The sequence below is a fragment of the Malaclemys terrapin genome, chromosome 8, assembly GCF_027887155.1.
Source record: "Malaclemys terrapin pileata isolate rMalTer1 chromosome 8, rMalTer1.hap1, whole genome shotgun sequence".
In the NCBI taxonomy this organism is placed as follows: Eukaryota; Metazoa; Chordata; order Testudines; family Emydidae; genus Malaclemys; species Malaclemys terrapin.
The window spans coordinates 100,608,360-100,634,654 of record NC_071512.1 but is presented as its reverse complement, the minus strand read 5'-3'; the positions used below and the strand labels follow the sequence as shown (position 1 = coordinate 100,634,654).

The window sequence follows — 26,295 nt, the reverse complement described above, 5'->3', positions numbered from 1 at the left end:
GGCTGTTTTTTCCATAATCTAAAGTTATTCAGGCGGAAAAGATAAGGCAGCATGTGCATAGAATCATAGACTATTTGGGTTGGAAGGGACCTCAGGAGGTCATCTAGTCCAACCCCCTGCTCAAAGCAGGACCAATCCCCAGACAGATTTTTGCCCCGATCCCTAAATGACCCCCTCAAGGATTGAACTCACAACCCTGGGTTTAGGAGGCCAATGCTCAAACCACTGAGCTATCCCTCCCCCTGTGCATAGAACAGTACAGAGGAAACAAGTTGTCTGACAAGTTGAAAGCTACTCAAGATGTTTTTGTTTGATTGGTTTTAGGACTGAGGGAGGAGGTTTGACATAAACAGCATCTGCATGTGGATGTGGCACACTTGCTAGCCACCAATCAGTATGAAATCCATGTTCTCTAGGAGTGAACTAAAGGGGACCACGTATCCGAGTCTGCCTGGGTTGAAAATTACTCATGCTCCTAGATTCTGAAGATTGTGTAAGCTATAATAACTATGTGCCTAAGTAAATAAATAATAACAATGCTAATTCTGAGAGACACCCCCCTCCCACCAGAGTCTTTTTACTGCAGATGGGCATCTGGTATGATAATAATACAGTAATTCAGGCCTACTTACCTATATGTCTGATAACTGTTCCTGACTTTGATGCCTCCTTTGATAAAGCTAACCATGTTCTCATCCTGGTGGAAGGGAAACACATTAGCACTGAGCAATTTAAAATGCATTTGCTTTCTGGAAATTAATAGATGTGAGTAAAACAATTTAAGATGAATCAGACAGGATGAGTCTCTCTGGAGCAGTAAATGGCTAAGACTTAGGATTTCTTTTCTAATTTTTGTTTTTACTGTCCTAAAATATCATTTTTTTTCATGCTTTCTGTGTTTAGTTGCTTTAACTCTGAGGTGTGGATCTTTAGTCCACATTAATGACCACAGGAATAGAGCCATATTGTCCCTTGTTGCTGTTAGCAAAAAGTGGCACCTATAGTACAGACAGCTGTGGCTGTTTTAAAAGAATGCAACGAGCTTTGAATCATTTGTCCTTCAGCACGGTTACGATTCAGACATTCCCTGGCTCAGCACCAGCTACAAACAGCTGACTGCCTGCACCAGATCCTGCAGGATGCAATTTGGGTTCATGAAAAACACAAGGTACATTGGATGTGCTCTCTTTTTGCTACTTAGTGTTAACGGTAAGTGTGTAGCACAGCCATAAAAAGCAATGTAACAAATGCTCAGATATTGCATTACAAAATATAAGAAACATGGAATCTGCAAGATAAAATATGTAGGGGCCTTTGAGTTAAGAATTACAACTCAACAGATGAGAAACCGCTTGATAATTTTCTGTTAGTAGCTTCTTTCCTCATTCATCACTAATGGGTAAATGCCCCCCATCTGTGGGGTACAGAGGCAAGCCAATGTTGCTGCAGGCTCCAAGACTAAGCCCTGCCCTTCAACTCAGGCCAGCAAAAGAGTGCTTCAAAAAGCTGAAGAAACACTCCAGGAATCCAATGTTAGCATCAAGACAACAGCTTGATAGAATATATGAATTACATTTATGTGTAAGTCTCCCTTTAGAGAAAAAAATCAATTTGTTACCAACTGTATTCCAGTCATTTACCAGATTACCCAGGTGGTCTGAATGAGGAGAGAAGCTGCTAACAGGAAGAAAATTATCAGGCAAGAAATTTTTCATTCTGCTGCACAGCTTCTCTCCACATTCATCATTAATGGAAAATAACGAGCAGTGAATCAAAGAAGTGGTGGGGGAGGATAAGCAGAGTTGTAATTATTATAGTAGAATACTAGTCAGGAATGGAAATTATCTCCCTTGCCCCACCTTTAAAAGCAAGAATTTTGTAATTTAAAGGAGCCAATCCAGTAGGGAACCTTTCTGCCAAAGGATATGTCTGCACAGGAATGGAAACTTATTTTGCAAAACTTCCTCAGATGAAGCTCATGCACTTTGGGGGATTCCTACTCCATATATAGTTTTCCAGATGCCTAGTATGCTAACTGCTGCGGGATTTTAATATCTTGTCTGCTGCAACTTTGAGGTCTGAAGGCAGTGAATTTTGGAGGGAATGAGATGAACTCTGTGTGTGTCCTCAATATACTTGAGATGTATCTTTAGAATGCTAGGAATGCCCATTTATGTCTCAACCTTCCAAAGGATTGGAATAAAAAGGTGGGAGAGCTATTTCCCAGGAACCGTGGAAAGAAGAATTTACATCGAACTGAAAAGTTTCTGGAACTATAGCATTTTTTTCATGACAATAGCAGTGTGGCTCTTGTATAGATAGAGAAACGAATTCAAAAACTTGCTTTTCAGAGGCAATAGTGATTGGAAAAGCCAGGCACAGGCTTGTCTAATCTGTCGTCCTGATTAATCTTGACATCTGATGCTCAGGTGGGGAGTCCGACGTGCCTTTCTAAAGAATGTTGCTAGGGCTGGTTCCCACTTTTCTACGGTGCTTGGTTGTGTAGGACTCCCATCAACTATTCTGGAGAACCTCTAGTGTAGCCGATATCAACAGAATTTTATAGTTGTCTTGCTCGGCTCATCTCCGGTGAGGCCTCAGCTGGAGTACTGAATCTAATTCTGGGTGCCACAGTTTAGAAAAGATGAGGACAAATTTGAGAGAGTCCAGAGGAGAGCAACAACAATGATACAAGGTTTAGAAAACCTTACCTATGAGGAAAGGTTAATAAACTAGACCTGTTTAATCCTGAGAAAAGAAGACTGAGCGGGGACCTGGTAATAGTTTTCAAATATATTAAGGGCTGTTACAAAGAGGACAGCAATCAATTATTCTCCATATCCAGTGAAAACAGGACTGTAGGGGTAGGTAAGCTCTGGAATATTCTTCCAAGGGAGACTAGAATCCCCCTTCGGAGGTTTTGAAGTACAGGTTGGACAAACACCTGTCAGGCATGGTCTAGTTTTACTTGGTCCTGCCTCAGCACAGGGGGCTTGACTTGATGACCTTTCGAGGTCCCTTCCATCCCTATAGTTCTAGGATTATTATTTGTATTATGGCAACATCTGGGCCTGGGCCCCATTGTGCTGGGCACTGTACAAAAAGTCTGTTTCCCAAAATGCTTTCTGTTTCCCTTCACACCAGAAATGTAATGTGACCAGATCAAGGAGTGAAATTTCCTTGTTGAGTTCTCTCTGGATATCAAAATTTCTCAATGAGGCTAATGGAAAATCCCCGCTGAATTACACTCTCTCTTCCAATGCCCAGGCTGTAACTGTAGGTGGTCCAGGTCTGGATGAAGGAGTCCCTGCTTAAAGAGGCCTGGTGTTTTCTGCAGGTGCAATGGAGATTCCGGGGCTGTCTGTCAAGTTCAGAGTGCCTTTGGGTCATTGGAGGACTATGGGGAGACCCTTTCCCTCTTTTCTGTATCCTTTATGCAACCTGTCTTGAAAGGTAGCAGATTCTTCTCTGTGGCAATGGAAATAATATCCTGGACAGAGGAGCTTTGACCCCTGGCTACTCCTTATTTTTGAAAGGGATATAGACACTGATGCTTCAATCATAAACAAACATTTACATGGGAGGTAGCAGGAAACTTCCCCTATGAGCACCATAATTGTCCACAATGTGGTTTCTTGCACCCTCTTTTGAAACAGCTGGTTCTGGCCACAATTATAGATGAGATACTGGATTAAATGGACCACTGGTCTGAACTATGCAGTCATGTGTATATGTTTTCAGTCTGACAACTCTGTCAGTGGTATACCTAAGTGAATTAAATGAATGTGGATTCTAAATTTTTGACAATTTGTCATCCATGTATGCACTTCACCTTGAGAGGCTTGCTTGAGCATGTTAGTTGTACTTACCTGCCCACAAATGGACTTTCGAAGGTGATCTGAGAAGGACATCTAATTTTGTATTGTACCCGGTAAATGGTTCCATGTCCTTAAAGAAATATCTAGAGGGTGCATTTTGAAAAATCTCATTCAGAGATGAAGCCAGTACTTATCTCCTACAGGTAGGATTGCTGGTGCCAATTGGCTAGAGATGACCACTGCCAGGAAATGAATGATACAATGATGTTTTGGATCTTTGCAAATCTTTACCATGGTAGGAAAATTATGGCCAGAGCCAAGTAGTTTTGACCCATGGGTGAGCAATTCTCTGCATTGGGTTCAAAAAGTTCTTCTCGATTTTTGAGCCACCGGTGGGTATGTATCCTTTCCAGCAGCTGGAATATTATGAATTGGTCCATTTCTCTCGACAGGGTACCAACTGGCACATTGTCCATGAATGGGTATGGAGCCTTCCACAGGGGAGTAGAGATTTCAGGAGGCGGTCAAGGCCCTACAGGTCTCTCCAACTCAAAGCTCATGTTCTGGCAGCACAAGGGTCAGTGGGTATACCAGGCCCACTGAGGCTCCTGAGAAGCTGCCTATAACAACTCTCACACTTGACTCTGTGTTTGCTGCTGCAGTGAAGGGCAGATGGAGCTCACTTCAGAGGTGCTGTGCCAGAGAAACCAGAGGGTGAGAGCATCTATACTCCAGAGATTCTTCACCTCAGGAGAGGGAAAGAGGAGCTAGATGCTGAAATGAAGTCACTACCGCACAAAAATAAATAGAAATTAAAGTTAGAAAACAAAATGGCTAGAAGAAACTGAACTGCCAATTTGGTCTGCTGCTGGGGGCAGAAAATCTGGTAGCCTACGCTGAAGGGCAGCGCTTAGTCCCAGAGCCTCCATCAACAACACTGAACCACTTGCAAATTCCACACTGAGGGGCATTATCCATTAGCGATGGATGAGAGAGAAGCTGTGCAGTATAAATGAGAGTCACTCCTGGTATGATAATATGTCCCCAGAGAGTTTAATCCAAATCACGGTGCAGCAAATGCTTACAGAACAATGGGACCCTGTTTACTTTTGTTCCATAGAGCAAATGTTTATTTCCATCATCCAACTGGAGGGTTCCACAGGGCATCATACATACTAGTTTAAAGGCTGCTTTCTGTTTAGTGGCTGGGGGAAGGTTTCAGAAACAGGACATTTACTTCAGTTTCAGCCCAGACATTCAGAAAGGTCACAGAAAGGTCATTGCTAAGAATGAAAAGAATCAATGCTACAAGAGATTCCTGAATATCAATCTCCTAGGGAAACCCTGAGGCGGATTTGAGAAAGCAGTTGATGAGTGGCATCCATGCTCTATGTATTTCACCTGAATTCAGTAGATAGAATATTCTATCATAGAAAGAAACAAATGCTATGAACCAAAAGCCTTTGAACTGTCAAGACAGTAAAATCTGTGTTATCCGGCACTTTACCAACTGGAAAGCTCTAGAAACCGGCATTTCTGATATCTCCCAATACAAATCTTCATAGGGTTGCCAGGTGTCCGGTTTTCAACTGGAACACCTGGTTAAAAAGGGACCCTGGTGGCTCCAGTCAGCACCGCACACCGGGCCATTAAAAGTCCAGTTGGCGCGGGTCTGGCAGGCTCCCTACCTGGCTCTTCGTGGCTCCCTAGAAGCGATGACATGTCCCTGCTGCTCCTAGGTGGAGGAATGGCCACGGGACTCCATGCGCTGCCCCTGCCCTGAGTGCTGGCTCCGCAGCTTACATTGGCTGGGAACCACGGCCAATGGGAGCTGCAGGGGCGGTGCCTGTGGACAGAGGCAGTGCGCAGAACTGCCTGGCCGCATATCCACCTAGGAGCAGCAGAGACATGTCGCCGCTTGCAGGGAGCTGCCCAAGGTGAGCGCCGCCCGCATCTGGCACCCTGAAACCCCTCCCACACCCCAACTCCCTGCCCCGAGCCCTGGCTTGCACCCAAACTCTCTCCCAGAACTACACCCCATGCCCCAACTCCCAGCCCTGAGCCCCCTCCCGCACCCAAACTCCCTTCCCTCCATTGGTAAGTACAACTCTTAGTTAACTAATTTTTGGCTAACTGGCAGCCCCCATCTTCCCAACATACCGGATAACAAAGCTTTCATTGTAGTTTGTACTTCCTGGGAAAAGGGCAAAGTGGCTTTTTACAGTGTTTTGGTAATCTTCAGTAAGCATCTAAAGTAACCACTCTAAAAACTCTTAGTAAGTACAAGAGGTAAAGCACCTTCATTTAATTTTTAAAACTAGTTCTTGCCTCCATGAAAAATTAAAAAGCTAAAACAGAAAATGAATGATGTCTTGTGCATCCCAGCCTAAGCAACGCTGTACAGACATGTCAGAAGAGGGAGCACATGAACAGGGCCTTCTTTATGCGTAGGAGGCAGAAGTTATGCCCTTTCTCTTATGGTTTTAAAAAGAAAATTACCAGTTAAGGCCAACATCGCTGCCGTAAATGTCCCGTTCCTAAGATACTAAGAACACTACCAGAACTATGTAGTGCCTTTCAGCCACAGATATCAAAGCTGGTAAATTTGATTATCTCCTCTTCACAGATGGGGAGGCAGAGAGGTTAAGTGACTTGTCCACCGCACCATGAGATGCAACTGAACGCTTGTCTACACTGGCACTTTACAGCGCTGCAACTTTCTCGCTCAGGGGTGTGAAAAAACACCCCCCTGAGCGCTGCAAGGTTCAGCGTTGTAAAGCGCCGGTGTCAATGGTGCACTAGCACTGGGAGCTGCGCCCCTCGTGGAGGCGGTTTTTTAGAGCGCTAGAAGAGCTCTCTCCCGTGACTACACAAGCCACGTTTAGCATTGCCAGTGTAGACTAGCCCTGAGTCAGGGATAGAAATTAAGAATTGAAACTCTCATTCACCTGCTTTAACCACAGACTGAAGTTCAGCTGACAGCTGCTGATGTTAGCTCCTGGGGCAAGCCCAGCTTTTGTACTCTAAACAGAAGACACCAGAAGCTACACGGAGAAAGAGAGAGGCAACGCTTTTTCTCCCATAACACAATTCAGCACTGACTAGTAACAACAATCAGTGGAACGTCCAGGGGTGACAGCCCTTCAAGAACAACAACAACGAACAACCTTGTTAATGTAGATTCATTACTTTGGGTATGTCCAGACTACCCGCTGAATTGGCAGGTAGTAATCGATCTATCGGGGATCGATATATCACGGCTCATCTAGATGCAATATATCGATCCCCGAACACGCTCCTGTCAACTCCAGAACTCCACCAGGGTGAGTGGCGGTAGCGGAGTCGACAGGGGAGCTGCGGCCGTCGATCCTGTGCCGTGAGGACCCGAGGTAAGTCGAAATAAGATACGTCGACTTCAGCTATGCTATTCCCGTAGCTGAAGTTGCGTATCTTAGATCGACACCCCCTCCCCCCCCCCAGTGTAGACCAGCCCTTTGATTACTCATTGGATTTTGGGAGAAGCAGAGGAACAAGTTCCTCTGCATGCTACAACTCCAATGACCTTTGTTTCTCTTCCATGCTATCCCACCCCCATTCGTACACTTGCCACGCTTACTGAAGTGACCTTCCACCCAGCCGAAGAATGTGAGGACAACTCCTTTCCAAGTACATCAACATCACTCCTACATCATGCAGAGGGGGTGCTAGAGAGAGCTGCAAAGTGTCCCCCCCCCACGGACTGCAACTGCCTCCACAGCACTCTGAGACCAAGAAGTAAGGCCCACGTCTTAGGCACCTAATTCCTACTAATTTCAATGGAAGTTAGGTGTCTAAATACCCTGGAGTTGGGGTTCTCAAACTGGGGGTCAGGAGGTTATTACGGGGGGAAATCACGAGCGGTCAGCCTCCACCCCAAACCCCGCTTTGCCTCCTGCATTTATAATGGTGTTAAATATATAAACAAGTGTTTTTAATTTATAAGGGGGGGGGGGGTCGCACTCAGAGGCTTGCTATGTGAACGGGGTCACCAGTACAATAGTTTGAGAACCACTGGAGGATGTGGGCCCAGAGACTTGGTCCAGTAGACTTGACCTGGGTCACTTGCATGGGTGTATGAAAATGTGCACTTTAATGTCCCACATAAAGATCTCCATCTGTATACAATTGATTTCCAAAACCTCCTGTTCCCCTCCTGCTTTCATGAAACAGCCATAATGGGTGGTACTGTACCTGCAGGAATGTGAGAGCCGCTCTCTGAAGCAAGCATTCAGCATAGCAAATTTCTGCATGAATTTCCTCTAGTGTGAAAGGGTAAGGGTGGGAGAGGGAAAAGACACAATCAGACAACAGATTAATTAAAGTAGTAGTATTATACCCCCAAATAGGAAAACAGAATACAGTAAATGCAAAGGGTGAGAAAACCTCAAAAAGAAAATCTGATCAGACTTTATTTCTTCCAGGTTGTTGAATTAACCCCAAGTGATAGTGACCCAAAATTGTTACCAAGTGGCTGCTCGGTGGGGGTCTCAGTCCAGATCTTGGCAGAGCGGGGTCTAGAATGCAATGATCACCACCAGAAATTGTAGCAGTCTCAGCAGAGAAATAATGATGAAGGCTCTATTCAACAAAGCAAGTACTTAATTTTAAGCATATAAATCATCCCATCCCTATCCACCGAGGCATTTAAACTAAAGAGCTATACTGCATAGAGATGGGATAAGTCATATACTGAACGTCAAGCATGTATTTAAGTGCTTTGCTGAACGGGGACCCAAATGGGCATGGAGACCAGTCTATTGTCTCACTCTAGAAGAGTTACCTCCAAGCCAAGGAGAGACACTTTGGCAAGATGGCACAAGCAAGCTTGGGTTTGGAACGGGTCCCAAATGAGGAGAGATTAAAGAGGCTAGGACTTTTCAGCTTGGAAAAGAGGAGACTAAGGGTGGGGTATGATAGAGGTATATAAAATCATGAGTGATGTGGAGAAAGTGAATAAGGAAAAGTTATTTACTTGTTCCCATAATACAAGAACTATGGGCCATCAAATGAAATTAATGGGCAGCAGGTTTAAAAACAAATAAAAGGAAGTAGTTCTTCACACAGCGCACAGTCAACCTGTGGAACTCCTTGCCTGAGGAGGTTGTGAAGGCTAGGACTAGAACAGCGTTTAAAAGAGAACTAGATAAATTCATTGAGGTTAAGTCCATTAATGGCTATTAGCCAGGATGGGTAAGGAATGGCGTCCCTAGCTTCTGTTTGTCAGAGGGTGGAGATGGATGGCAGGAGAGAGATCACTAGATCATTACTTGTTAGGTTCACTCCCTCTGGGACACCTGGCATTGGTCACTGTCAGTAGACAGGATACTGGGCTGGATGGACCTTTGGTCTGACATAGTATGGCCATTCTTATGCTTTGTCCCACCTGAATTCTAATCCTGGTTCTGACACTCCTGTACTGAATAGGGAATATGTATGATTTATGAATTCTGTATGAGATTATGAACCCTGTGTGCCTATGTCAGGCTGTACACTCCATTCTGAATATGCAGCCTTTTGCCTTCTCTATGCTGTTTGCCTCCGCGTTGGGTTGAAAATTCCGAAGGCTGGTAGCAAAAGGACAACAATAGAGGATACCCAATCATTGGAAATCTATTCACATTAGACAAAAGAATGATCCCCTGCCCAGGAAAACTAGTTTAGCAGGGGGCAAGTCACTTTGGCATCAGTCATCAGACAGGAGTTTGGGCTCATGTGGGGAACTGGCAAAGGTGTCACCTGACACAGGGCACTGAAGGTTTTTAAAAGGGTAGAGGCTAGTCTGCTTAGCGGCCAGCCATGTTCTCCAGTTCATGCGGGAGCGACCACTCACCCATGTAACAGCCGGCAGGAGGCAGGGGACATCCTCCCTGCCTGCCTTCCTAGAACCACGACTCCCAAGGGAAGGGTGAAATAGAAAGTGAGGGATATTGCAGTTTCAGATGTTTATTATTTTATGTGATCTATACTTGCCCGTGCTTTACATGATTAAAGGGGGAGGGTTAGCTCAGTGGTTTGAGCATTGGCCTGCTAAATCCAGGGTTGTGAGTTCAATCCTTGAGGGGGCCATTTAGGGATCTGGGGCAAAAAAAAAATAGTTGGGGATTGGTCCTGCTTTGAGCAGGGGGTTGGTTGGACTAGATGACCTCCTGAGGTCCCTTCCAACCCTGATAGTCTATAAAGGATAAGGTTAGACTTGGCAAAGTACGGATGTTGAGTGCTTCACAATCACTGTGTGCCTCTAATGGAATTAAACTATAAATGAGAAGCTTCACATCTCTGGGGAGTAGTTCTGGGGGAGGGTGTGTTTAAGTCTTGGGGAGTGAGATGGGTCAGCACTGAACTCCGAGGGGCTAAGCAGCTGGACAGCAGGTTCCGACACTCAGAGGTGGTGCCAGATAGAAGATCAGCACCCTGAAAGTGTGCCTAGGAACTCAGAGTGGGGCAGTGGCCAGGCTCCAGGAGATACAGCACAGCAGAGGTTTGGATTCCCCTCCCAGCAGCCCTAGCAGGTGGCCAGGAAGGGGCACTCACTAGGATCTGAGACAACCAGTCTTCGATTGATCATTTTGTTTCTGTGCCTCCGCTTCCCCCTCTGTATAATGAGGATAACAACATCAACTTACCTCATGGGGGAGTTGTGAGAAGTAGTTAATGTTAATACAGTGCTTTGAGAACAAAGCGCTATAGCAATGTAGCAATTAAACACTATTGCTGTGAGGTTGCAGCAGCATCAAACATGGGCCAGCAAGATAGAGGCTGCAAACATATCATATCCTCTCCTCTGCCCTTTTCTCCCTGGGCAACAGGAGGCAAGACATTTCATTTGGGGGTGGAGTGGGGTGTGTGTGAAAGGACAAAGAAAAAGGAGCTGGGGAAGAGATGTGTGAACCACTCTTAGGCACTTCCCTCTATTCAGGGAAGTCGTCCTGAGCACCAACTTCCAGGGGCACCAGATCAACAGATGGAGGGGGTGGGAAGGGGCCACATCACTCAGCAATTTTGTTTTGGGGGGGGGGGGGTTCTTTTGTTTTGTTTTTCCCCTCCCACTCAGCTACTTGTGGGGCAGCCAAATACATTTTCCGTCCTGAGATGCAAAGCACATAGGTCAGCCCTGCATCAATCAACAGATTAGTAGGGTGACATTAACGGAGGTCTTGAGGGAAGAGCTTTATTTTGTGCCCCTCCCACATCAGGCTGGAGGCTATAATGATGCACAACAGCAACTGGACAGAGGATGGTCACACAAGATAAAAACAGCTGTGGCTCCAGAATGAACATGTGGGTTGTGCCCACTTTAAGCTCTTGAACCAACCCCCTGGCAAATAGAATTAACAGAAAGAAAGAAAGAAAGAAAGAAAGAAAGAAAGAAAGAAAGAAAGAAAGAAAGAAAGAAAGAAAGAAAGAAAGAAAGAAAGAAAGAAAGAAAATACCACATCTGAATGCTGGGGAACTGGATCTTATACAAGAAGGGCCCAAAGATCTGAAATGCTGGTTTAGTTTTTGGAAATGGATCACTGAATACTACAATCTTACTTTAATTGAATGCATGGTCCAACATACGTAGCTCTATACAACACAAGCCACATGTTAAACGTAGTCCAACCCAAGGCTGAGTCTCCTTACTGTATTTCCTTCAGAGATCACGTTCAGCTTGTTTTATGCAGTATTACAGTGTTGACAACTCTTTAAATTTATTCATGAGTCCTGTGATATTTGGTGCAGGGATTTTAAGCCCAGGCTCCTGGAGTCATGTGGGAATGTCAGGGTTTTTTGTTTCTTTTTCATTAAGTTTCTAGCTCTCGTGCTTATAGAGAAAAGTCTGAAAACTTGATCTGAGTGCACTCTAAAGGCTCAGACACCAGAAGACAAATAAGAATCCCAATATTAATATTCTTTAGTAAATTTCGTTATTTTTATGCCCATCTCATGATTTTTTGATACTTAACTCATGATTTTTACACATGTAGGGCTGGCAATACTGTAATTACTTTCCACCTCCCATCCTTAAGAGTTGATTCCTCTGATAGTCCTGAGATCCTGTTCAGCAAATTATTAAACTATTTTGCGAGGGTCTGTCTACACTGACTGAAATACACACACACACACACACACACACACTCTTGCTTCCATGACCAAATACAACCTAAGTGACGGACAAGATCATGAGACAAAAATAATTTAATATTATTTCCCTCCTAGATGTTACACAATAGTGCTAAGCTTTTTAATCACATGACCCTATCTCATTTAGTCCAATTGTGCATCATGCCCTTGATGAGTTATTATAGTGTACTGTGTATGCACATATTCAGTGTTTATTATCAAGGAAATGGCCGTTTTTTAATAAAGAGAGATCTAATAGAGCATTACATAACCATTTAAATTCAATTACACAGTTACATGGACTGAGTTGCCCAGATGCAAACAAAGCTAGAACTTGAACCTTGCTACGTGTAATTGGAATTACACTGTGTAATGAAATTGATGTCAGAGAACCAGCGCCTAATGGGATTAGCAAATTTCAGATTTTATACATTTTCAATAAATGCATTCATAGGAGCATAGGACCAGGCCTCTCCTGGTCCCAAAAGAGCAGAAACCCTGCCCATCACTAAACCTCTCCAAGACTCATCCTGCACTATGCACAAGTGCATAAAAGAAAAGATTATCTTTGCAGAAAAGTTTCAGAGTAACAGCCGTGTTAGTCTGTATCCGCAAAAAGAAGAACAGGAGTACTTGTGGCACCTTAGAGACTAACAAATTTATTAGAGCATAAGCTTTCGTGGACTACAGCCCACTTCTTCGGATGCATATAGAATGGAACATATAATGAGGAGATATATATACACACATACAGAGAGCATAAACAGGTGGGAGTTGTCTTACCAACTCTGAGAGGCCAATTAATTAAGAGAAAAGAAAAAAAAAAAAAAAAAAAAACTTTTGAAGTGATAATCAAGCTAGCCGAGTACAGACAGTGTGATAAGAAGTGTGAGAGTACTTACAAGGGGAGATAGTCAACGTTTGTAATGGCTCAGCCATTCCCAGTCCTTATTCAAACCGGAGTTGATTGTGTCTAGTTTGCATATCAATTCTAGCTCTGTAGTCTCTCTTATGCTCTAATAAATTTGTTAGTCTCTAAGGTGCCACAAGTACTCCTGTTCTTCTTTTTGCGGATACAGACTAACACGGCTGTTACTCTGAAACTTGTCATTATGCAAGGCACTGCATTTAGCCGTATGGAATGGAAATCCATCAACCTCATGAAAAAACTCGTACAGATACAGACAGACATCATCTTCCTTTCCAAATGCAAGCAGATGGACATCATACCAAAAGGACTAAAGGTAAAAAATCCATTACAATCTACATATCACACAGACTATGCTGAGAGACTGTGTCACACACTCTCAAAGAAACTGCGAAACCACCTGATCAGCATCCTATACAGCAAACAGGGAAAGATTAAGAATGAGCTCTCAGAACTGGATACTCTCATAAGAAACCAACCTTCCACACAAACTTCCTCATGGATAGACTTTACAAAAACTAGACAAGCCATTTACAAGACAAACTTTGCCTCTCTACAAAGGAAAAAGGACACTAAACTATCTAAACTGCTACATGCCACAAGCAGCCACAACAGTAGTTCCCTTAACCCACCCAGCAATATTGTTAATCTTTCCAGCTATACTCTTAGCCCAGCAGAAGAGTCTGTCCTATCTCGGGGCCTCTCCTTTTGTCCCTCCAGACCCATGAATATGATACAGTTCTGCGGTGACCTAGAATCCTACTTTCGACGTCTCCGACTCAAAGAATATTTCCAACATACCTCTGAACAGCATACTAACCCACAGAATCCTCCCTACCAGCACTACAAAAAAAAGGATTCTGCATGGACTCCTCCGGACGGTCGAAACAACAGACTGGATTTCTACATAGATTGCTTCCGTCGACGTGCAAAGGCTGAAATTGTGGAAAAGCAACATCACTTGCCACATAACCTCAGCCATGCTGAACACAACGCCATCTACAGCCTCAGAAACAACCCTGACATCATAATCAAAAAGGCTGACAAAGGAGGTGCTGTCGTCATCATGAATAAATTGGAATATGACCAGGAGGCTGCTAGACAGCTCTCTAACACCACATTCTACAGGCCATTATCCTCTGATCCCACTGAGGATTACCTAAAGAAACTACACCATCTGCTAAAAAAACTCCCTGACAAAGCACAGGAACAAATCCGTACAGACACATGCCTAGAACCCCGACCAGGGGTATTCTATTTGCTACCCAAGATCCATAAACCTGGATATCCTGGACGCCCCATCATCTCAGGCATTGGCACCCTAACATCAGGCTTGTCTGGTTATGTAGACTCTGTCCTAAGACCCTACGCTACCAGCACTCCCAGCTATCTTCGAGACACCACTGACTTCCTGAGGAAACTACAATCCATCGGTGATCTTCCAGAAAACACCATCCTGGCCACTATGGACGTAGAAGCCCTCTACACCAATATTCCACACAAAGATGGACTACAAGCTATCAGGAACAGTATCCCTGATAATGTCACAGCTAACCTGGTGGCTGAACTTTGTGATTTTGTCCTCACCCACAACTATTTCACATTTGGGGACAATATATACCTTCAAGTCAGCGGCACTGCTATGGGTACCCGCATGGCCCCACAATATGCCAACATTTTTATGGCTGACTTAGAACAACGCTTCCTTAGCTCTCGTCCCCTAACGCCCCTACTCTACTTGCGCTACATTGATGACATCTTCATCATCTGGACCCATGGAAAAGAAGCCCTTGAGGAATTTCACCATGATTTCAATAATTTCCATCCCACCATCAACCTCAGCCTAGATCAATCCACACAAGCGGTCCATTTCCTGGACACTACTGTGCTAATAAGCGATGGTCACATCAATACCACCCTATACCGGAAACCTACTGACCGCTACACTTACCTACATGCCTCCAGCTTCCATCCAGGACACACCACACGATCCATTGTCTACAGCCAAGCTTTAAGATATAACCGCATTTGCTCCAATCCCTCGGATAGAGACAAGCACCTACAAGATCTCTATCAAGCATTCTTAAAACTACAATACCCACCTGCTGAAGTGAAAAAACAGATTGACAGAGCCAGACGAGTACCCAGAAGTCACCTCCTACAAGACAGGCCCAACAAAGAAAATAACAGAACACCACTAGCTGTCACCTTCAGCCCCCAACTAAAACCTCTCCAGCGCATCATCAGAGATCTACAACCTATCCTGAAAGATGATCCTTTACTCTCACAGATCTTGGGAGACAGACCTGTCCTCGCTTACAGACAACCCCCCAACCTAAAGCAAATACTCACCAGCAACCACACATCACTGAACAAAACCACTAACCCAGGAACCTATCCTTGTAACAAACCCCGATGCCAACTCTGTCCACATATCTATTCAAGTGACATCATCATAGGACCTAATCACATCAGCCATACCATCAGGGGCTCGTTCACCTGCACATCTACCAATGTGATCTATGCCATCATGTGCCAGCAATGCCCCTCTGCCATGTACATTGGCCAAACCGGACAGTCTCTACGCAAAAGAATTAATGGACACAAATCTGACATCAGGAATCAAAATACTCAAAAACCAGTGGGAGAACACTTTAACCTGTCTGGTCATTCAGTGACAGACCTGCGGGTGGCTATATTACAACAGAAAAACTTCAAAAACAGACTCCAAAGAGAGACTACAGAGCTAGAATTGATATGCAAACTAGACACAATCAACTCCGGTTTGAATAAGGACTGGGAATGGCTGAGCCATTACAAACGTTGACTATCTCCCCTTGTAAGTACTCTCACACTTCTTATCACACTGTCTGTACTCGGCTAGCTTGATTATCACTTCAAAAGTTTTTTTTTTTTTTTTTTTTTTTTCTCTCTTAATTAATTGGCCTCTCAGAGTTGGTAAGACAACTCCCACCTGTTTATGCTCTCTGTATGTGTGTATATATATCTCCTCATTATATGTTCCATTCTATATGCATCCGAAGAAGTGGGCTGTAGTCCACGAAAGCTTATGCTCTAATAAATTTGTTAGTCTCTAAGGTGCCACAAGTACTCCTGTTCTTCTTTTTGCAGAAAAGATGTCTGGAGGTTAACAGGCTCAAGCAGAAGATTTGAGGGTCCCTCTCAATTAAATCAAGGCTGTTTCAGTTCGAGAGTCTCCCCTGATTCCCACTTTGGCAATATCACACAGAGAGGGACAATTTCTCCCAAAGGTAACACCCAACATCTTGAATTCCACCCAAAAGTCTACAGGCATCCAGTGGTAAGTGTCTGAAAAGATCCCAAACACCCACCATCACCATTGAATCTGTAAAGTTAGTCCTGCATATTCCCATCAGTGAAAGGCACAGAAAAAAAAAACATTACATGAGCCAGATGGAACCTTACCTTCAGTAAAGTGTTCGAGATTTTGTCTATGCACAAGGTTGTTAAAGGAATCAGCTACAGTCGATTTCTTCCTAAACCTAATGGGAAAGAAAAAACAAGTCTGGTCATTCTGAACAAGAAGGGGAATCATTGAAAAACTATACCATTTAGCTGGCTTTCCATACTGCCACAAACACACCTCCACTCCAGCTTGCATCCACCAACTGTCATCTCACCTTTTATGTTTAAATTATGCCAGAAATGCGGAGCCATGAAACAGAACCAGTAGAAAATGCTGCTAATGATCAGTCTCCCAGAGCATTCGGAGCTCCCTGTGCTGCTAGTCTTCTTATTACTTACTTTGCCTCAGTCTTTAATGAGGCTGAGGCGCTTAGGCATAATGGCAGGATGACAAATGGGAATGAGGATATGGAGGTAGATACACCTCTACCCCGATAGAACGCTGTCCTCGGGAGCCAAAAAAATCTTACTGCGTTATAGGTGAAACCGCATTATATTGAACTTGCTTTGATCCGCCGGAGTGCACAGCCCTGCCCCCTCCAGAGCGCTGCTTTACCACGTTATATCCGAATTCATGTTATATCGGGTCGCGTTATATCGGGGTAGAGGTGTATTACCACATCGGAGGTAGAAGCCAAACTCGAACAGCTTAATGGGACTAAATCGGGGGGCCCAGATAATCTTCATCCAAGAATATTAAAGGAACTGGCACATGAAATTGCAAGCCCATTAGCAAGAATTTTTAATGAATCTGTAAACTCAGGGGTTGTACCGTATGACTGGAGAATAGTTCCTATTTTTAAGAAAGGACAAAAACGTGATCCGGGTAACTACAGGCCTTTTAGTTTGATATCTGTAGTATGCAAGGTCTTGGGAAAAAAGGAGAAAGTAGTTAAGGACATTGAGGTCAATGGTAATTGGGACAAAATACAACATGGTTTTATAAAAGGTAGATCATGCCAAACCAACCTGATCACCTTCTTTGAGAAGGTAACAAATTTTTTAGATTAGTAGATTTAATTTACTTTGATTTCAGTAAGGCATTTGATACGGTTCCACATGGGGAATTATTAGTTAAATTGGAAAAGATGGGAAACAATATGAAAATTGAAAGGTGGATAAGGAACTGATTAAAGGGGAGACTACAATGGGTCATACTGAAAGGTGAACTGTCAGGCTGGAGGGAGGTTACTAGTGGAGTTCCTCAGGGATCGGTTTTGGGACCAATCTTATTTAATCTTTTTATTCCTGAACTTGGCACAAAAAGTGGGAGTGTGCTAATAAAGTCTGTGACTGACACAAAGCTGGGAGGTATTGCCAATACAGAGAAGGACCGGGATATCATACAGGAAGATCTGGGTGACCTTGTAAACTGGAGTAATAGTAATAGGATGAAATGTAATACTGAAAAGTGTAAGTTCATGCATTTAGGGATTAATAACCAGAATTTTTGTTATCAGTTGGAAGTAACAGAGGAGGAGAAGGACCTCGGAGTATTGGTTGATCACAGGATGACTATGAGTCGCCAATGTGATATGGCCGTGAAAAAAGCTAATGCGGTCTTGGGATGCATCAGGTGAGGTATTTCCAGTAGAGATAAGGAGGCGTTAGTACCGTTATACAAGGCACTGGTGGAACCTCATCTGGAATACTGTGTGCACTTCTGGTATCCCATGTTTAAGAAGGATGAATTCAGACTGGAACAGATACAGAAAAGGGCCACTAGGATGATCCGAGAAATGGAAAACCTGTCTTATGAAAGGAGACTCAAAGAGCTCAGCTTGTTTAGCCTAACCAAAAGAAGGCTGAGGGGAGATATGATTGCTCTCTATAAATATATCAGAGGGATAAATACCAGGGAGGGAGAGGAATTATTTAAGCTCAGTACCAATGTGGACACAAGAACAAATGGATATAAACTGGCCAGACGAAGGTTTCTAACCATCAGAGGAGTGAAGTTCTGGAACAGCCTTCCAAGGGGAGCACTGGGGGCAAAAGACATATCAAGCTTAGTCTTGAAGCCAGATAAGTTTATGAAGGGGATGGTATGATGGGATAACCTAATTAATTGACCTTTGACTATTAGCGGTAAATATGCCCAATGGCTTGTGATGGGATGTTAGATGGGGTGGGATCTGAGTTACTACAGAGAATTCTTTCCTGGGTGTCTGACTGGTGAGTCTTGCTCACATGCTCAGGGTTTAGCTGATCGCCATATTTGGGGTCGGGAAGGAATTTTCCTCTAGGGAAGATTGGCAGAGGCCCTGGAGGGTTTTCACCTTCCTCTGCAGCATGGGTCACGGGCCACTTGCTGGAGGATTCTCTGCACCTTGAAGTCTTTAAACCATGATTTGAGGACTTCAATGGCTCAGAAATAGGTTAGGGGTTTGTTGCGGGAGTGGGTGGGTGAGATTCTGTGGCCTGCATTGTGCAGGTCAGACTAGATGATCATAATGGTCCCTTTTGACCTTAAAGTCTATGACCCTATGATGTGTAGCCACACATTACTTTCACACATATGTAACATACCTCAAAGCAAACTTGGATGACAATGAAAATTTCAGCACTAAACATCTGCTAAAATAGGACAGATTCTGACTCGCATTGAAGATCTCCTCATTCTGTGACTAGTCCTATTGACTTCAATGGGACTATACATGGAGTAGATACATCTACTGTGGAGTACTGTATTGCTGCCCATCACTGTGGTGTCAGAGAGAGCCTTTTATGTAAAATGGATTAGGTACTTTTCTGTTGCCACAGGACCTCATGGGGTCCATTCCTTAAGCATGGAATGTTGTCCTTGGGATAGGGGCTTTTTGCTTGGCGGTTTGTGTGTAGCGAAAGGAGAGCTGTTGAGTGTTGTTCTGATTATGGTGGAACTACTATCAAACAGGAAAGTTTTGCAGTGTTCTCTAAAAGCAATCAGACTCTAGATTCATCCACTTTGGAAATGCATTCTGCAGCTTGAGCCCTTCAATGAAAAAGGCTTTTCTCCAACTCTTATGTGATTCACTCTGGGCTTTGTGACTTGTGTGGTCTCAGAGAAGTGCAACTGTCATGGCAATTCATAGACGGAGATACGACTCAGCTAACATGGGCCAGCCACGGGTGTTTAACTTTAGTGTAGACATACCCTAACGCAACTGAGATCTGATTAATTGATCTGGTTAGTCGTGAAGTGCTACTCATGGTGAGTAAGGATATCAGAATTTGTCTCTATTGAAGCCAACGCAACCAAGAAGATTGTCCTCAAAATAAAGAGCCTCAATTCCCGAAGAGAACCCCTCAGGGAAAACGCGTGCTAACAGACGCCTTGCAGCATGCCCACATTTCAATAGAAGCGGAGAGTGCTGAAGACTTTGTAGAATTATGCCCAGGGCAGTGGTGAGCTGGAGCCAGTTCGCATCGGTTCGCAGGAACCGATTGTTAAATTTAGAAGCTGGTATAGAACCGGTTCCTAAAGGGGCGGGCAGGTGAGCAAACTCCGGCCCGCGGGACCGTCCTGCCCAGCCCGCCTGAGCTCCCAGCTGGGGAGGCTCCCTCGGCCCCTCCCCCACTTCCCTGCCCCCTCGCAGAGCCCCAGCGCACCGCGCTGCCGGCGTCAGCGCTCTGGGCAGCTCTGCAGCTCCTGCTGCTTTGAGTGGCATGGTAAGGGGGTGGGGCTGCGAGCTCCAGCGGCCACGTGGCATCGTTACACAGCATCATGATAAGGGGGCCAGGGCTGGGAAGAGGGGCTGGATAAGGGGCAGGGAGCAGTTGGAGGGGGCGGAGGTTCTGAGGGGGGCGGTCAGGGGACGGGGGGGGGGGGTGGGTAGGCATGGGAGTTCCGGGGGTCTGTCGGGGTGGTGGTGGATGGGGTTGGCGCAGTCAGGGGACAGGGAGCAGGGCAAGTTGGGTAGGGGGAGGGGTCCTGGGGGGCAGTTAGGGTGGGGGGTCTCAGGAAGGGGTGGTCGGGGACAAGGAGCGGGGAAGGCTGATGGGTTGTGGGTTCTGAGGGGGGCAGTCAGGGGCAGGACATAGGTTGGGGTCGGATGGGTGGGTGGGGGAGGAGACAGGCACGTGGGGCTTCTACTCACCGCGCGGTTCCCTACCGGGTCTTCGGCGGCGGGGTGGGGTGGGGTTTTCACTTGCACTGGGTGAAGTACCTGCCGCCGAAAACCCGGAGCGAGTGAAGGCCCCCCGCCGCCAAAGTGCCACCGAGGGGGGAACTGGTTCTTAGGATTTGGGGAGCTCATCACTGCCCAGGGGTTGCCATAATTGCCTACTAAAGCCTTCACATTAATCTTTCCCAAAAAGGAAGATTAGTGATGAGATGGTACCTAGGAGATTGTCAGTAACAAGAGAAGGTTTCATAAGCAAGAGCCTAACAATCGCTTCCCTCTGGATTTCACCATCTCAGGAGCTCACTAGTCCAAAAGGCAGCCCTCGCACGAAGGTTTCCATATATTTCCAAAAACACAGTAACCTATATTGGCTAAATCCCAAGAAGAGAAGATTTAACATTTGTTCCTGCCATGCATACCTCTGCCAATATTCAGGCAGACAATCTGATCTCAATCTAAGAGATCTTGGTCCATTTGAGTTATTGACCTACATTTCAACCATTCACTCACTCAGCACTTCTCCCTTGTTCCCTTCACTGAAATAACAAATGGGATTAGAGAGACAGTGAAAATTGTGTAAATAAAGAAACTATCTGCTAATATGCAATAATTTGCTAAACTTACAATTTATTCATTTTTCTTTTTGTAGTGAAATTTGAAATTACCCTGCAGTACCAAAAGAACACCAGTAAATTACGAAAGAAAATGCATTCAAACAGAGAATCTATATTCAATCAGCTAGTTCAAAGAATACTGTTTATCAGCAGTATTACTGGTCAATACCGATACTAAGTAACCCTCACAAACTCATACAAAATAAAGTAGAAAAGTCTTACTCCATGAAATAGTTTAGAAACATTTTGTGCTAATCCACATTTCATTAATAACAGAATTAGCCACATTTGGCTGTTCATTGTGGTTTGGCTTTGAATCCATAATGAATAGCTATTTGTACTTATATTTATTACAAGGGCAGCATTTGGGAGAGCTAGTGAGTGGACGAATGGAGAGACAGGCACATAAATGAATATGGAAGTGAACAGCTGAATGAAGTGCAGCAACAGGAGAGAGTTGTACAGGATTCAACTATGCAAACTCACCAATAGCAGGTATATAATTTTACTTGCTGCCACCCTGTGTTCTCCTTGCATTCTGTCTACTAATAGGAGGAAATGTAAACTACATATAGTATTGCCAATCTCAAGAGATCAAAAATCATGAGTCGGACCCCCTCCCCCCAAAATCATGAGATTTTAAGAACTCCAGCAAATCATGATTTATAGTCTGTTGCTTGACTTTTTCATTCCACTCTACTTCTCTGCCAATGTGTGAGAGATCATTTCAGGTTGAAAACCCAAGCGTTAATGCTCACAAAAATGCATGCCTCTCCATCTGCTCAGATGGAGACTCCACTTACGCTAAGGGCTTGTGTACCCTTACCATGCTGTGATTGATGCATCGGCGTTCAATTTGGCAGGTCTAGTGAAGGCCCGCTAAACTGACTGCAGATCGCTCTCCCATCGACTCCTGTACTCCACTTGCATAGTGTGGACCCCGTGGTAAGTAGATCTAAGCTTAGGGTGACCAGATAGCAAGTGTGAAAAATCGGGACGGGGGTGAAGGGTAATAGGAGCCCATATAAAAAAAAGCCTCCAATATCAGGACTGTCCCTATAAAATCAGGACATCGGCTCATCCTAAGCTACGTCGATTTGAGTTGCACTATTTACGTAACTTGTGTAGCTTAGATCGACTTTTCCCTTTAGCGTAGACAAGGCTTAAGATAGTACTAGGAAATGGATGGCAGTTCCCCTATCTTGCCTCTCTCCCATCCTAGTTTATTTGCTTTGATAAAAAGAAGGTCTGGATGGTAAATAGTTTGAGTACCACTGACCTAATTAATGCATCATGATTCACACTCACACACAGAACTTGTATTACTTTATCGGGTTGATGAGTTACAGATATTCACATTAAAGACCTTAATATGAACTCCCAGTTTAGCTGAATAGGAATGTGTCAAGAGACGGACTTAAGCAACAATGAGTATTGTGTACATAGTGTGCAAGAGCAGAAGAGAAATATGCTCAGTCATTACATTTGAGTAAACTCACATGTTTATGTAGTCCTGCAATAAAAGACCAGATGACGGATTCACAAATAAGCATGAAATAACTAATCAAAATAAATAAATACATGGGCAGCTATCCAGTGGGCAGCCCTCTCAGGAGCACAGTTATATAATCCCCTTAATTAAATATTTCAAAAAAATTAAGTATTGAAAGTATTTGTAATATTCCATAATGACACTGTTTTATGCAAAAACTTACTGTCAGAGATCCTAGAGACCATCCCTTCATGGCCACCCACTAGGCGACTCCAAGCTTCTGCTGCTCTAGATCCCCAGGATGTGTTAAGCATCTGGAGCGTCAACGGAGTCCAACCACTGCCCAAATCTTGGGGTCCCTAAGCACACTCTCAGGGTGCAGACCTTCCATCTGGCACCCCCTTCTGAGTGTTGGAACCTGCTTTCCAGCCACACTAACCCCTCTAAACACAGCCTTGACCCCTCAATACTTAAACACACCACTCTACCAGAACTCCGCCCAATGGGTGGAAAGCTTCTGGTTTACAATTTAACTCCTTTAGGGGTGTGCAGTAGTTGTGAAGCCAGTTACATTCTCTCTCTCTCTCTCACACACATACACCCACCAACTTTCAGAAGTGCCAGGGGGTGCTCAACCCCCACCCTGCCTCTTCCCACCTAGTTCCGCCCCATCCCCCAAACGCGCCGCATCCTTGCTCCTCTCCCGCCCCGCATGCCATGAAACAGCTGATTGCGGCAGCCAGGAGGCGCTAATCTGTGGGGCCCGCTGGTGGGTGGGAGGCACTGGGGGGGCAAAACTGAGAGGGGGGCGGCCGGTGGGTGCTGAGCACCCATCATTTTTTCCCCCTGCAACCCTGGAGCACCCACGGAGTCAGCGCCTCTGCACACACACACCACTGTGTTCAATCTATCAATTTTAGGCTCTTTTCTCCTTAATCATACAAAGCACAGGAGAGTACAGATCATACAAAACAATAAAACACTCTAAATGCAGCGTCCCTCACTAGCTCACCTCCCTTGGGAGATCATCTGTGTTCTGTCAGTCAGTCAGGATCTTTTATCGTATTGCCTACCCTGCTCTTGCAGCAGCCTCCCTCATCCAACTCTGGTGCAAGATAGCTCTCTCCCCATTTCCACTTCCCCTCAAGAGTTCCTTTATAGACTCCTGCTGGGGACATCTGACTCTTTTGTTCTCCACCTGATAACTTTCCATTACTTCCAAACTCCTCTTCCGCCTTCAGATAAATGGAGGAAAGGTCTTCACCCAGCTAGAGCAAATCCAGTGTCACAATCCTTTGTATGATGATCACTCACCATTGTCTTTGGCCTGGCTGGCAGAGACATGATACAACCCTGCTAATGCAGCGTTGCTGTAGCCATGTGGGTCCCAGGATATTACAGAGATAAGGTGGGTGAGGTAATATTTTTTATGGGACCAATTTCTGTCGGTGAGAGAGACAAGCTTTCGAACTACACAGAGCTCTTCTTCAATTCCTGGGGCATCCACAATGATTTCCATGATACAATTTCATAAAATCATCCACAATTCGGAAGTGGTGCAGACAGAATCCACAGTTGATCACACTTATATCAATCATTCATATAAGCAATAATGCCACAGTAAAAACAATGGGATTGGTTTAGCCTTTTGCTTGAAGCAACACTTCCTTGACTCTACCCCTTCCCTGCACCTCCGTACCTGCCTCCTCCTGCTCCAGATGCTCCACAATCCCCTCCCCATCCCTCTCTCCTGCTCCCAAAGTCTGCTCCTGCTCCCCCACACTCTCCCCATCCACCCTTCAGTGTCTCTGCTGCTCCTCACAGTCCCTGACTTCGTCCTGTCCAGCACCCAGACCCATAGAGTGGCAGCCATTTTGCCTGTGGGCCTGGCTTCAGTTCAACTGAAAACAATAGGGGGCAGCAGCTAGCTTTATAAAGGGCAGCCTCACGTCCAATGCAGATAGATCATAGGGAAATGGCGGCATCTTGCTGGCCTCGGCCCCACTGACATTAATAGGAGATGGTGGCTATTTTGAATAAGGGAAAATTTGTGAGTTGGTGCCTTGCATCGTGTTTTCACGAGACAGGTAAAAGCCACCCCAAAATTGCTAGAGTCACGATAAAATTATGGGAATTGGCAGTACTGCACATGTCCTTCCTTCATCTACAAATCTTTCATGACTTCTCGGAGGAGGGCACCAACTGCCCAATGCACTTCTCCACACTTACTTTTGACAGGTGGCTTGAGCTTCTTTCATTGTGTTTCCTGCATTCAGCATGTCCTGGGCATCAAAGGTCATCATGGCTTGCATTTCTAGTATGGTGGCATATGTCAGTGCGTGATACATACTGTCCTTAGTTCTGTTTAAAAAAAAAAAAAACTAATCTTACTTTCAAAACTGTTAAAGACTTGGCCAAATGTCTCAGCATTTCACGCCTATCTCCCACCTTCCACCCTCAATTTGAATACAATTTGAACAAACAGATACTGCAGGATTTCACATGGCACTTTATAAGGCATTTTTTCAATCCTTTAATTATTCTCATGGCTCTTCTCTGAATGGTCTCCAATTTTTCAACAACTGTCCTAACATGTAGAAACCCGAACTGGACACCATATTCCAGTAGCAGTCAAACCTGTGCCAAATATGGAGGTAATATAATCTCCCCACTACTATTTGATATTCCCATTTATACATCAATGGATTCCATTAGCCCTTTTAGCCGCAGGGTCACACTGGGAGCTCATGTTCTTCTGATTATCCACCTTAACCCCCAAGTGTTTTTCCCCCCAGAGTCACTACTTCCCAGGAAAGAGATCCCCATTCTGTAAGCGTGGCCTGCACACTTTGTTCCTAGAGATAGGACTCTACATTTGGCTGTATTTAAACACATTATTTTCTTGCACCTAGCTTACCAGGTGAAGTGCTTCGCTCTGTATCAATGACTTAATGTTCTTCATTATTTACCACTCCCACAATCTGTGTGTGATCTGCAAACTTTTGTCAATAATGATTTTATGTTTTCTTCCAGGTCACTAATAAAAATATTAAATAGCGTAGAACCAAGAAATTATTCCTGGAGGCGTCCACTAGAAATACATACATTTAATGATGACTACCCATTTACAATTATATTTTGAGATCTACCAACTAGCTGTTCTTTTTCCTATTAATTAATTTTTAAAATATATTCAGAGGATGTGATGGAGATTCCCACAACCAAGTCATTCTTTTTAGGTGGCAAATCTGAGGAACTCTCCCAGATTGGTCCATAGATGTGGTTTTGGAACAAACTGATAAATTAAACAGTCATAAGTCACCAGCACCAGATGGTATTCATCCAAAAGTTCTGAAGGAACAGTAATTAGTACCTCCAGGCCCAGAAGTTGTTGTACCCTGGATCTTATAACATGTAATACATGTAACATTTTTCAAGCCAGTATCATATCTCAGATGAGGATACATATCTGATGCAGAGGTGATTGTTGGAGTTTATTTAATTTCAGAATGGGCTCTTCCGTATAGTAGACAAAGGTATTACAAGATGCCATGGCTGAAGTTGAAACTAGACAAACTCAGACTAGAACTAAAGTGCACATTTTTAACAAACTGGATGTTTTTCTGGTTCAAACAGGAATGAATTCAGTAAAGTCCTATGGCCTGTGTTATGCAGGAGATCAGAGTAGATGATCACAATGGTCCTGTTTGGCCTTTTCTGAATCTATACCATTGAATAAGGCCTGTAA

General features: G+C 44.4%; 1 protein-coding gene across 5 annotated transcripts in view; it reads right to left on the bottom strand.

The window, feature by feature from the left end:
* TTC39A (tetratricopeptide repeat domain 39A) overlaps window positions 1-26,295 on the bottom strand; it is an 80,114-nt gene that overhangs the window by 30,332 nt on the left and 23,487 nt on the right. For all 5 annotated transcript variants that reach the window (XM_054036811.1, XM_054036807.1, XM_054036809.1 and 2 more), the window contains exons 3-6: window positions 24,777-24,908; window positions 16,336-16,412; window positions 8,049-8,116; window positions 633-697 (exon numbers count right to left, since the gene is read on the bottom strand). In XM_054036811.1, the coding sequence (XP_053892786.1) occupies window positions 633-697; window positions 8,049-8,116; window positions 16,336-16,412; window positions 24,777-24,908 (342 nt within the window). The remainder of the gene's footprint in view (window positions 1-632; window positions 698-8,048; window positions 8,117-16,335; window positions 16,413-24,776; window positions 24,909-26,295) is intronic.